A 12059-nucleotide genomic window follows, 5' to 3' on the forward strand; every position below is an offset into this window, starting at 1 on the left:
CTGCCCGCTGCTGTGCCGTGCCGCCAGCCGGCTCTCGGTGCCGCAGGAGCGTCGGGGAGGAGCGGCGGGGAGGAGCCGCGGGGGAAGGCGGGGTGACTCGGAAGAAGGCGGGATAAGTCGGAAGAACGAGGGATAACGCAGGAGAAGGCGGGGTGACTCGGGAAAAGGCGGGAGAAGGCGGGGTAACCCGGGATAACGCGGAGCGAGCGGGTCCGTCCCAGCGGCGCGGTCGGTGGCGGCGCCGTTCCGCTGCTCTCGCGAGATCTCCGTGCTCTGGCGCTGGGGCGGACGGCGGCTCTCGCGAGAGCTGCGGAGCCGGAGCCAACATGGCGGAAGGTGAGGGGGGAGCCCGGGTGAGGGGCCGGGCGGGGCCGGGGACCTCCGCCGCTCTGCGGGGCACTGCAGTGTGCGGTTCCCGCCGCTCTCCCGTGCGGGACGGGCTCGGCCCTGCCCGCGGCGGGTGGGGCGGGCCGCCCCCGGGATGAGCGGGAGATGGCGGGGGCCGCGGGCGGACGCCCCCGGGCGGGGCCGGCCTGGTGCGGGTGGCTTTGCCTCTCAGGAGGGGCCTTGGGGTGGCCGGGGGCGGTGGGAGCCGGCCAGGACCCTCCGCAGAGCCCTCCCCGCAGGCGGCGGGTCAGGCAGAGCCGCAAGGAGATCCCGTCCGGTTCGTGGGGCTCATCCCAGGGCTGTCCGGGGGCTCATCCCGGCGTGCCCTGCCCCAGTCGCCGCGGGCGGCGGCTTTCACTGGAGCAGGGCGGGCTGCCTGTGCCGGAGTCCTTTTGTCAGGCTCAGGTGAGATCTGCAGAGCTCCTGGAGTGCTGCTGTTGTGCTTGAAGACTGTCAGTTACACCATTCAAATTAATTTAACCTAATGGGACTTGAAAAATACGCCTGGATTTTTGCAGTTCCACTCGTTTCTGCAAGACAAGCTTCCTCTTTTTCTTGGAGGAAACTGATTAGGCAAACTGAGCTAAAATACTCTAAGTTACAAAGGAAATGAAGTTAGAATTGTGAAAGCAGAGCCTTCAACTCTTGAAGTGCAGCTCTTGGACAATGGTGAAATTTTAGGAACATTTGTAGACTATTAGCTGAGAGGATGCTGCAGTCAAGTTGGTTTGTTAAGTCCTTAGAGAAATGCCTAATTTCTTGTGTGCTGAAATACCACTGCTTCTTTTTTAGCTGACCAGCCTCTTATGCTTGCTTTTAAGCCTTGGTGACCCAGTTCTGGAGAGCTTTAGATGTCCAAGCTGGCTTCAGGTAGTGAAACCTTCTCCAGTGAGACCCTCAAAGATGTGAGGCTCTGGTTCACAGTTCTCCTTTGCAGAATTAACCTGGAGCTGATACAAGCAAGCCCCATTCCAGACAATCTGTGCTTCTCAGAGATTCTTCCCTGACTTAAGTAATTCTGTGATCTTTTGGCTGAAAAAGGCACATGACCAATGAATGATCCTGTGTGACCAGGAATAACAAGCTGGAGTTGTCACCCTTCTCAGTTTCTTAGGATGTGTTGGAAGAGAGGCTCATTTTGTCCCTGCTAACAAGTTACCTATCTGCAGCCACACTTTTCTGGTTAAGAGCTACAGTTGAGTCAGCTGAAAGGTGAAGGCCTATTAAGGAAGGGAGCTTGTCAAATTCTGGTTATTAGCTCAGAAGCCAAGTGCTTTTTCTCATAAGGAGGTGTTGCCTCTCTCTAGAAAAATCCTACATCAGATTTATTGCAATTACTACCTTCAAGATTTACTGAACACCTTAGTAAGACAAGAGCCAAGCTGGCATTTGTAATTTCTGGGTTCTGGAGGTTTACATGCAGGCATGGGTAAGAATTTTTGTATTAATGCTTGAGTGTAAAGAAGCAGTAGCTGTAGAACTTTGGGTTGTGGCAGGGTAAAGATCAAAATGAGGAGGAACAAGAAAGGAGTGACTTGTACATCCTTGGGGAGATAAGGGTCAGAGTGTGGAGCAGTGGAGGGGGTAAGAAAATAATCTGTTTTTCTGAAATACTTTACTCAGGTCCACTATGTAAGTAAATGAAGTTTGTCTGTATGGCTGCTGGGACTGCTTTTGATGTGTGGAATGGGCTGTGTGATAGCTTCCACTAGACCCTCCCTCAGATTTTTTCTATGTGCTGTCTGTCTCCTCATTGCCTTTTGCCTCCTTACTTGCATTCAGCTATCTGTTCCCGATTACTTCTGTGCCTTCTCCTCTAAGAAAATGAAAGCAGCCTTTCCTGTAATCCTCTTCAAAGTCTTTGATATGGAATATAAACTTCTGCTGGTTCATGAGATGCTGATCAATCTGCCAGAAAGCTGTTAACAAAAGCTGCTTTTATTTACCTGGACTGGGGCTCAGAAGAAGAGGCATTTTGTCTTTTCTGCTCTGCTGAACCCAGGCATCCTCTTCACTGAGGCATTTGGATTGCTGTTTAGCCAGAGGCTTACTGTTATCTTACTAAGCCTGTCCTTTCATATCTTGAGGCAAGGACCTCATTAAGTGTGTGTGTGTGTTCCTGTAGTAAGTGGATTTTGTTTGTTCACTTTTAAGTGAGCAGTTTATAAGGAAAACTGAGGCTTTGCTCTTGTGCTGTAAATGTTGATTAACTGGACATTGAGGACTCTCTTGAATGTGCATTTGAAATGTGCTGTAAGATAAAATACTGTCCTCAAGTGTGGCTGCTACACAACATGTGTGCAGGTTGTCCTGTAGAGTAAGAGAAACTCTTTATTTTACAATTCTTCTAATTGGTACAGCAAGCAAATACCTTTCAGTCCTTCTCTCTGAGTTTGCAGGAAGCATATGGTGTCAATCTGAAAACAAGAGTTCTCAAAGCTTTGGTTCTTCGAGGTACTTTCACTGCTGGTCGGGATTGTCTGGGATTGCCCTGAAAGCAGCACTAACAAGCTGGATTGTTGGTCATGCAGGAAGCTTCACTACTGCTGTTGGGGGGTTTAAGGTAGTTCTGCAATGTATCCTAGTGATTTCAGTCTAATTTGGAGCTAGTGAGCTGACTTTGGTAAAATGTCAGTATTTACAATGTTACCTCTGGTCCGGATTCTTTATTCCCACCCTTGCACTCCCATGGTTTGACTGAAAGATGCAATATTTCTGTAATGTGATGCATGCAATGAGCATCATTAGGCAGCTTCTTATTCCTGGTGTTTGAATTTGTATGCCATCTAAAAGTGTCACTAGATGAACAGTGGATGATGCTGTTCATACACTCATTCTTGGTGCAGTTCTCAGTGTTTTTTGCTCTGGGCTCCTGTCAGACTCCTGCTCTCCCTGCTTAGTCCCCCTCCAACACTATCCTAATGGAGAAATGAGGAAGGAGTAGTTGCTCAAGGGACGTGTCCTTCTAGTTCTGGGAACAGCAAAACTGCATTCATCTCCACATAGAAACACTGACCACAGCAGGATTTCAAACCCTCCTTGAGGCTTGGTGTGGTGCTGATGGCACAATTCTGAAACCAGAGTAATTTCAATAGAAAAAGAAAGGTATCCCAAAGGAGATGGTGTCTGTGAAATTTTGAAGGATGAGGCTAATGAAAAGGCTGTTGAAGGAAGTAGCTGCCAAACCTGCTTATGTAGCATTAACTGAAAAATAAAATGGGATGTGTTGCCTTTTGTTTATCCATTGCAATAGTTGTTAAGTTAAAAGACTTAGATGAAGCATTTGCTGCAGGGTCCATAGAGGACAGGCTAAACAAGGTGTTCTGTCTGCAGCAGAGCCAGAGACTGATGCTCTGCCCTGGGGACCTGTGTCAGAGCAAGGCCAAGGTCAGCTGTGCTGTTGAACTTTTCTACAGAAGCAAGAAGAAAACACTGATCAACACAGCTCAGTTTCTCGTTGTTTGTACTAGTGATGTTTGGTAAATATTTAGAAAAGTCGTTGAAATATGAATTCCTGGCTAGTAGGGAGTAATCTTGTAGGAACTTTCCCACCTAAAATCAGTGGTTAGCTTCAAAATTTATCCTCCCTGCCACCTCTTATTTTAGGAATGGTTTGGAATTTGGCCTTACTTGAAAAATCAACTTAATGATAGAGGGGGAAATAATGAAGCACTGTGATTAATAGCAAACATAAAGTTTTTGCAATTAATCCATAAAGAAGCACTCATAAGTTGGATTGTTTTTAAGTACTTTTACAGATGTTTCTTTCCAGCAGTGAAGTGTAGGGGCTTTTTGTAGTGATGGCCTGGGTTGAATTCAGTGAACAGCTTATCCCAGCATGGTGTGGAGTGACCAGTTAAGTGTGGTGGAAAAGTGGCTTCTGCAGTGGGATGGAAATACCTGTTGAAGGATCACATTCCCAGGTGCTGTCGCTTTGCTAATCCTGAACTGAAATAGCCATCATGGGCTTGACTCCATTTGTGATGCCTTGCCAGTGGAGGAGTGTGTGTGCCAGCAGGAAATAGTTTTACATATTTTTGACTGGCCTTTAGCACATAGATTCTGGGGACAATCCGTTCTCCTCTCTGGCCATTTTTTGGGGGGTTTCTTAGCTGACAGGTTGAGGAGTTCTAAACAGGTCAGTTAAATGCTCTGAGGTAGGTATGGTACATCAGCAACTGTTCTAATGCTCACTTGTGCTTTAAGTATCAGCTGTAAAGTCAAACAGCATGTTAACTAGACTGAAAAAATGGATAAGAACCAAAGACTTAGTTCTCTGCCCCACCATAATTGTCACAGAAATGGACTCCCTTGGCTTCAGGAACTTTATGACATTTCTGACCAAATAGAATTCAGAGCTTTCTTTGTAAGTGGCTTTTATCCCTGTGTTACGATTTTTCAATGTGTTTATGAAAATTATACAAAGTAGAAGTTTTAATACTGGGGGTGAGATTCTCAGGTATTTGGAAGAGGAGAGACTCTCCTTGGAGTGTTGTAATTAAACAACATGTGTAATCTGAGGGTTAAGTTACCCTCAGATGCCAAACAAAAGTGTGCATGTCTCAGCCTTGCAGTAACACTGTGTGCCTTGCAGAGGAGGTGGCCAAGCTGGAAAAGCACCTGATGCTCCTCCGCCAGGAGTATGTGAAGCTGCAGAAGAAACTTGTTGATACAGAAAGGAGATGCAACCTTCTGGCTGTCGAGGCCAACCAGGACAATGCCAGTGACACCTTCATCAGTCGACTTCTCGCCATTGTAGCTGAACTCTATCAGCAGGAGCAGTACAGGTAAGGAACATCCCTCTGGGGAAAGGGGAATTACAGGAACCTTTGACTTTATTGACTGTACTAGGTCCTGGTCGTAGACAAGGAAAATTCTTCGCTGCCTGGTGTGAGTAGGGTCCTGAGATGAAGTTGTGGATGGAAGAGCATGCTAAAGTCATGGCATACTGAATCACATTCTTGAATTGAGAGCTCTAAGCAGAAATTCATCTCTCAGACAAGTTCAGAGGAAAACTAACCATGATCACTGTCAGCAGTAAGCTTCCTTTGAACAGAAGGAGTTTTGAACTGAACCATACTTAGCTGATGGATTGATTGCACAATGTGTCTGGAAAAACTCTTCCTTTCTTGAAAGGCTTTGTCCTAAAACATTTTCAGTTCTGTATTCCTGTTGTGTGTGAGGAAGCCTGATTAATTTGGCTTGTCTGGTTGTATTTGTGATGTATGTGACTTAGTGATACACTGTATTTTTGAATCTCAACACAAAATTATGGTTAAGAGTTTCTTTTCCATGGGCACACGAAGGATCCCTTCCATATTCTAGATCTCTGAGCTGATTAAGTTCTGAGAGTACTCTGATATTTATCAATTTTTTTGTTGTTACTGAAAGCAATGCCAATATAGTAAAGGAGTTTAGTCATGTAAGAGAAAATCTATTTCAGTTAAAATCTCCTTGCACCAGCATCTCTTCATGAGCCTCCCTGAGAAAAAGCTCTGTGCCTGCAAGAACTTACTGTAGCTTGCTGGGTAAAAGATTTGATAGGTAGTAAATATCAGAAGAGTTGGAGCACTTTATTTCTCTTCAGCTTCTTAGCTTTAAAGGCATTGAATAGTTGTCTATAAGGGCTACATATTACAGAATGAGAAAGGTAGGTCCCAGTGCAGGTTTCATTAAGTAACATCTCTGTGTTGTGTTGTAGTTTATAGCAGTGTTTTGATTTGGAAAATGGTCTGGAAAGCATTTGCAAGCCATGGGATTTTGAGCAGGGCAAGTATTTTCTAACTGCAGTGGAAAGGTGGTGTAAAGGGTGAGGATGAAATAGGTGTTCTTGACAGCTGGTCTCCTGGGAACTGGGGATTCTGCCTTGCACTCAGACTACTGTCAAGCAGCATTGTTCTCTTGCTGCACTTGCCTGAAAGCATTGGTGCTTATCTGACAGTATTAATATGGGCACTGTGACATAAATATTTAACTTCAAGATTGTTGGCTTTTCCTAACTTCTACAATAATTCTCTTGCTGTTTATTCTCAAATGGTTTAAAAAAACCAAACCCAACCAAGCATTTGAAATATTAATGACTCACTGCATTTCTCCCTAGAAAAATACAAATTTTCATTTCACATGTTCTACTTAACCAATTGTGTTTTATCTCAAACAACTTGAACCTAAATGTTGATACCCAGACATAGATACCTTGGAGATGCTGAATCTCTATGTACCTAAGTGCTGGAGAAGCCTCCATGATGGATGTTTGTGCTCTTTTCTTGTATCAGTGATCTGAAGATAAAGGTTGGGGACAAGCACATCAGCGCTCACAAATTTGTCTTGGCGGCACGCAGCGATACGTGGAGTCTTGCCAACCTTGCCTCAACAGAGGAGCTGGATCTGTCAGGTCAGTCACTGCTGAGTAATGTGATGCCTCGATTGTCTTTAGGGTGACTTGTGAAAGGGCCTGTTGGGAGAAGGTTACTTTAATGCCTTTCAGTCTAGAGCTGTCCAGAAAAGTGGTGCTTAATCTGTTGATTACCGAGCTCTCTCTCTGGAAAGTGATAGTGAGCTTGTGAACTGGGTGCTAGTGGTAGTTAAATCAATAACCTGCCTTCTTTCTCTTTAACAAACAGGGGTTGAGATTGGTGGCCTGTTTGTCTTTTCTAGAGTCAACTAAACATAATGAAAAACAAATCTATATGGAGGAGCTTGACTTCTTCCTTTTTGAGGAAGGACAGGGCTTTTTGAGGTAGTGTGCATAATTTCTCTGAAGCGTGTCATGGAAATACCTTGCTGCTTGTTAACATAGTGTGTGTGGGAAGTGAATGCAAGTATTGATGTGTTATTAAAACTGTTTGCTTTGGCACTGTGATACCTTTGTAAAACAGGTGAGGAAAAGAAGTTTTCTAAAAGACCATCTTCTACATGAGCATTTTGTTCTGTTGTAGCTGTTTTCTTGCATGTACTTACACTGGGCAGTGCTTCTGTAGATTGAACCTCTGAACAGGTTTTTCTGTACTTAACAGTGTAGGAGAGTCTTATACAATTAATTTGTGAGCAATAAAACCAGATATGAAGCAGGCTTGCTGACCGGCATGTTGAATATTAAGAATGGCTTCACATTCTGCACTGAATCTTACCCTGAATTCTAAGTGCAGACAGACTGGAAAGTAGCAAGTCACAGCAAGCTGGTTTTACAGGACAGCATGGGCTTCCTTGCAACATGATTTGTGGATCATTCTGCAGCAACAAGAAAACAGATGCCAAGGAGCTTTTAAATTGAGTGCTATGCTAACAAAAATTATTACTAAAAAGCTCTTATGTTAACTGTAGTGTCATTACAAGTGGCAGTCCAAAGCATTTCTAGCTCCACAGCTAAGCTAGTCTGAGAATCTCAAATAGAACTGCAGTCTTACACATTTAACAATGCAAACACTGCTTAAATACATGCTAGTAAATGATATTTTACACTGTAAAATTGCATTATTGATTTTTTTTTTAAATTTGATAAATGGCACAAGGACTATCTTATGAAGTAGCTGAAGCAAGAAACAAGCTATTCCCTGGAAATGGTTTTCTTAAGGGGTTCTCTTAAGAATTTGCAAGCTAAGATTGCCTGAATCTTATCTTCAGAATGCAGGCAGCATTTGAGATTGAACGCTTTTAGAGTTCATGTAATCTGTAGAATTTTCTAATCTTTGAAAGAGTAGAAAGAGATGGACACATGTTCTCTTATTGAGAGGGAGAAGATGCACTCTTAACCTCTGCCAAGGCAGAGCTGATAGTACATCTCAAGTAGGCTTTCTGATTGCTTCAAGTTTGGCAAAAAATACTTGTCTGACTAAAACCTTGTGATTCCTGGGAGGCAGTCTGCATGCCAAGTACTGCTACTACTCTGCAGATAATCTGGGCCAACCCTCCATCTAAAGGAGATGTTTTAGGATGGGTATTTTGGTGTCTTTAAGGTTTTTAATTTAATTTTTTTTAAAGAACTAAACATCTTGAAGGACTAAGGTTAATTTTTAAAATTAATTGTATTTTTGTTGTAGGTTATATGATCTTCTGAAGTTATTCTTATGCCCATCCTTGTAAGATGGATTGTCATTTTAATTGTGTGTGAGTGACAAAGGTCCTTGACCACTGGACTTGTAGTGTCCCATAGTGTGATTAAGTGTAACAAGGTGTAAGTACCTTTGTTGGATTGCATCAGTTCATAAAATACGGCTGTTAAATTAAAAAAGGGCTTTATTCTTGTCAGGTGTGCATGTGCACTGGGTCATATGTGAGGGACTAAGGACTTTATAAAGGCAACGTTGGTGTAGCAGATGGGTGTTGTAGGGCTCCCTGCTTTCTGCACAGTGTTGCAGTGTAAGAAGGTTTTCCTGCTTGGTGCCAGCACTCATTTCAACATCTGACCAATTTTACCAGTTTTGACATTTTTAACTAAGTACAGTTTCAAAACAAGACTGCATTTTTCTTTTTGTGGTAGCTGTAACTTTTTGAAGTCAAAGGAATAGCAACTACTAGGATAGGTGGTTGGTTTTAAGTATTTTATTAATCCTGTTGCTCCCTGTAGCAGATGCTGACCCAGAGGTAACCATGGCAATGCTGCGGTGGATCTACACAGATGAACTTGAGCTAAGAGAAGATGATATCTTCTTGACAGAGCTCATGAAATTAGCTAATAAATTTCAGCTCCAGTTGCTTAGGGAAAGGTGAGTCTTGGTAAATATACTTGAACTCTTAAACCTTGTTTGAACAGAAATAAGATGATAGCTGCTGGCAGTAGGATAAAATTATGCTTTTTCAAAGTCTTGAGCTTTTAGTAATACAGCAATGTCATTTAGTTTATCAGGGGAAATGAAGCATTGTACTAGAATTAAACTATAGCAGACTTATCATAAGTTTTATGTTTACTTTTCATTTCTTCTCCCAGTCAAGCTAATAACACAAATCTGGTGTTGAGAAGAGATCAGTAGAATAGCATCAGGTTCAGGAGAGTTGCAAGAAAGGAATTGTTAGAGAATGCTAGGAAGATTCAGTGGCAATTAGTTTGCAGTATTAAGTGGCACAGGTGAAATTTTTGTAACTTCTGTACATCTTGTGCAACTTTTCTTCAGAAATAAGGTTAATATTAGAGTATGATGCTTTCCCATTCTGAGACTATGATTACACTGTGGCACTAGGGGCTAGGTTGTTATCTTGAATTATTGAATGTTCTAAATCCTTTAGTGTTAGTGAGAAGCCTGAATGTACATATTGAAACCTTGTCAAGTTCTGTACATCTTCAAAGCCTTCAATTTAATCAAAGTGCCCTTTGATAGAATAATCCTTTGCCCAAGGGTTGTCTGGAGCAGTACATGACATTCATAATCTATGATTTGTATGCCTTCAACGTGAAGCAACTAAATTGCTATCAAGTGTTCTGACTAGAGAAGTTGAAATATGTAAGGCCAATGCTAAAACTGCTTCAAACCTTGTACCAGCCTAAAAACTGCCCTAAAGTACTGTGAGCTTGGCAGTTGTCTGGTCATAGTAGTTCAGTGACAGGTCCATGTGTAGGATGCCATTCATAATTATGAGATGTTTTTTTTGGGTATAGAATCACTGAATAATGGAATTGTTTAGGCTGGAGAAGAGCACTAAGATAGAGTGGTCAGCAGCCCAGCACTGCCAAGTCCATCATTAACCATATCCCCAGGTGCCACATCTACATTCCTGCAGGGATGATGACTGTACCAGTGCCTGACTGCCCTTTCAGTGAAGACATTTTTCCTGATACCCCACCTCAACTACCCCTGCCTGTGATCACTGTAGTGTATCTTCCCTACTTCATAGCAGTGAATGAGCTGCAGTTTGTGCCCTTGGCAGAACTGGGATGGATTTCTCCTTGCAGACTCCTCCAGTGAGGTGTTATCATGGGACCTTGGCTAGGTGGATTCTTAGAGAAGTTTGCTCACAGGGAAGGTGTCTTCTAGGGCTGCTGCTGAAGTATGTTTATATTATGAAGATATCAGGTCTTTGTTGCAGCATGAGAGAGTGATTAAGTAAAGCTTTTTGATTACTGACCACTGGCTTTCGGTTTTGACAGATGTGAAAAAGGAGTTATGTCACTCGTTAATGTCAGGAACTGCATCCGTTTCTATCAGACTGCTGAGGAGCTCAGTGCCAGCACGCTCCTCAACTACTGTGCTGAGATCATTGCTAGCCACTGGGTGAGTCCTGGCACCAGGAAGCAAGACAGAAAATGTTTGCACATTATAAAACTTAATAGTATAATTTTGCTTACCCTCCCACACTGTCTAACCTCAGTTAGTTGGTCAGTTGTCTTGAGAATGTCTTGGTGGGGGGGAGTAACTTCTGCCTGAAGACTTGTTCTGTTCATTGGAAATACTCCACTGTACAAAGTGTCTCAGTTTCCTAAACAAGAGCAAGATAGAAAGGACTGTCTTCTAATAAGCAAGAGGGTTGTTTATCAAATCTGGGCTCCCAAGTGTTTAGAAGTTCATCCATAGTTGGTCTCTGTCTATACAGATCACAAATCCCAGGCCAACATAATTCATGGAAGCCAAGGAAATTTATCTTCTGTAATGGAGGGAGAGGCAGACAGTCTTGTAACCAGCTTAGAAGTTTCACTTGAAACTCTGATCTCTTAGTTCGAAGAAAGTTTGATTAACTGAATAATGAATTAGCCTTTAAAATAAGAGTTGTCAACAGTAGACTTGAGGGGGGACTTTAGGTTATTATGAATCTAAAATGCATACTCTAGATGTGGAGGTTTCTTTCCTTGGCTAATTCAAAGGCACAGGGAAGTGTTTTGATATGTTAATCCATAAAAAAAGATTATTATATGCAAACCTGTGGGTCAGCAGTTTTAACTCTTGACTTCTTCTTGACTCCTAACTTTTGACACTTATTTCTTCCTGAAAATGAAGTTGTTTCTGTTTAGTCAAATGAGCACTAACTCAGACTTAAGATCTTGTTATTCCTAGGCTTCAGTTTACTTTTATTCATAATTTTATGAATCGGTCTTCAATAACTGTAAGACTTTTTGTCAGAGTTATGAATAAGTTCGTAGAGGATTATTTGAAAGCCTAGATGTTAATCCACCACAGTGTCAGGTAAAGTGCTAGTTTTCCATGTCTGTAGACAAAAAGGAATAAAAATTTCACTAACTGATACTGAAACTAAAATGCAAGATTTAAAGCTTCCTGATTGTTTCTTCCTAATCTTAAAAGACTATCTGGGATTGTTCTTGGCAAAATGTTACAAAATTGAACTTCTAACTGAACTTCTTCTGTGAACTTCAGAATTACATTGTGCAATGCCTTGTCTATAAATAAAACAGGAGTATTGCTCACCCTTCTCTTTTTTTATTGCTCCTAGGATGACTTGCGTAAAGAAGACTTCAGCAGCATGAGTGCTCAGCTATTGTATAAAATGTTCAAGTCAAAGACAGAATATCCTTTGCATAAGGCCATTAAAGTTGAGAGAGAAGATGTAGTCTTTTTGTATCTTATTGAAATGGATTCACAGGTATAGTGAGACTGACTTGATCTATCTTCTAGAATTTGCTGTTTCAAGTAACAACTAGTTCCTAAGGACCAGTCTGAACCTTGCTATTGATTTTTGTTCCTAATTCTTATTTGCATGTTTAGCACTGCCACAGCTACTTCGGTGTC

General features: G+C 42.4%; 1 protein-coding gene across 2 annotated transcripts in view; it reads left to right on the plus strand.

The window, feature by feature from the left end:
- The first annotated feature begins 234 nt into the window (after positions 1–234).
- The window catches only part of ANKFY1 (ankyrin repeat and FYVE domain containing 1), a 31033-nt gene continuing 19208 nt past the window's right edge, over positions 235–12059 (plus strand). Inside the window, exons 1-6 of one of the 2 annotated variants that reach the window (XM_015646803.2) lie at positions 235–336; positions 4982–5174; positions 6663–6781; positions 8954–9092; positions 10469–10592; positions 11764–11913. In XM_015646803.2, coding sequence (XP_015502289.1) covers positions 327–336; positions 4982–5174; positions 6663–6781; positions 8954–9092; positions 10469–10592; positions 11764–11913 — 735 coding nt within the window. In that variant the 5' untranslated portion in view covers positions 235–326. The remainder of the gene's footprint in view (positions 337–4981; positions 5175–6662; positions 6782–8953; positions 9093–10468; positions 10593–11763; positions 11914–12059) is intronic. The other variant, XM_015646804.2, reaches the window with a different exon arrangement.

The sequence above is a fragment of the Parus major genome, chromosome 19 (assembly GCF_001522545.3).
Source record: "Parus major isolate Abel chromosome 19, Parus_major1.1, whole genome shotgun sequence".
Lineage (NCBI taxonomy): Eukaryota > Metazoa > Chordata > Aves > Passeriformes > Paridae > Parus > Parus major.